The 1,226-nt window shown below is 46.4% G+C and overlaps 1 protein-coding gene across 1 annotated transcript; it reads right to left on the bottom strand.

The window, feature by feature from the left end:
• Positions 1–353: 353 nt before the first annotated feature.
• Positions 354–860, bottom strand: LOC137652752 (tigger transposable element-derived protein 1-like). Its single transcript, XM_068386159.1, has one exon. It carries the CDS (start codon positions 858–860, stop codon positions 354–356), a length of 507 nt encoding a protein of 168 aa, XP_068242260.1.
• Positions 861–1,226: the final 366 nt, after the last annotated feature.

Here is a 1,226-nt window from a genome sequence, read left to right as displayed (position 1 = left end):
CTCGCATAGCCTCCAACTCTCCAGGTCATCCGTTGTAAGTTCCTCCTGGTGCTCCTGGTTAAGCTCATCAATGTCGGCCTCATCAACTTTCAGACACATGGACTTCCCGTGTGTAACGATCTCGGCAACTTCAGGTTGAGCAACAGGCTCAGGATCGGCAACATTTTCGGAATGGTCTTCAATTTGGTCTGCGTGGAAGCCCTCTAAATCTCGTGCGGTGATGTCATCAGGCCATAGCTGCTTCTTTCAAGGTGCGACTCGAAACCTCCTGCCAAGCTTGATCAATCATTTTGAGGCATATGACAATATTGAAATGCTCCTTCCAAAATTGATGAAGGGTAAGGTATGTGCTCTCAATGACTTTGAAACATCTCTTGAAGAGATATTTTGTATAAAGCTTCTTGAAGTTTGAAATCACTTGCTGGTCCATGGGCTGGAGGAGAGGGGTAGTGTTCGCTGGAAGATAGTGTCTTGATGAAGGAATATTGTGCTGCAATATCTTCATGGAGGGAAGGAGGGTTAGCAGGGGCATTGTCCTGCACCAGCAGGCAATTCTTAGGGAGGCGCTTCTCTTCCAAATACTTTTTCACAGTCAGGCCAAAATAAATATTTATCGACTTAATAAACAATTGTCTTGTTACCCAGGCTTTTCCATGAGCACTCCACAATACGTTTAGATGTTTGTTAGTGACTTTGTAGGTCTTGAAGGCTCGAGGAGTATTGGAGTGATACACCAGCAGAGGTTTCACCTTGCAATCCCCACCGGCATTTGCATATAGTGCAAGGGTAAGCCTGTCCTTCATAGGCTTATGTCCAGGTAGCGTCTTTTCTTCTGCCGTGATGTACGTTCGACGAGGCATTTTTTTTTTATCAAAAAAGCCCAGTCTCGTCGCAGTTGAAGACTTGCTGGGGATTGTACCCTTCCTGGACAGTCAACTTGTCGAACGTCTTAACAAAGGCTTCGGCCGCTTTCGTTTCCGAGCTTGCAGTCTCCCCATGATGCACCACTGAATGAATGCCTGAGCGTCTCTTAAATTTTTCAAACCATCCACAAGAAGCCTTGAACTCTAGGGATTCCTGCTTCGATGTTCCTTCTCCTGTGTCGGCTTTGGCCTGAGCAAGCACGAGATCACCGGAAATGGTGCTGGCTTTCTGGCAGATTATCGCTTCAGTGATAGTGTCTCCAGCCATTTCTTTGTCCTTTATCCAGCAGCACTATCTCCATC

Source organism: Palaemon carinicauda, chromosome 14, assembly GCF_036898095.1.
Source record: "Palaemon carinicauda isolate YSFRI2023 chromosome 14, ASM3689809v2, whole genome shotgun sequence".
In the NCBI taxonomy this organism is placed as follows: Eukaryota; Metazoa; Arthropoda; class Malacostraca; order Decapoda; family Palaemonidae; genus Palaemon; species Palaemon carinicauda.
The sequence above is the reverse complement of the archived record's forward strand: the minus strand, read 5'-3'. Positions and strand labels throughout refer to the sequence as shown.

What these genes read in the sequence shown, in the direction of transcription:
- LOC137652752 (XM_068386159.1), bottom strand. Translation starts at nt 860, where the DNA reads ATGCCTCGTCGAACGTACATCACGGCAGAAGAAAAGACGCTACCTGGA.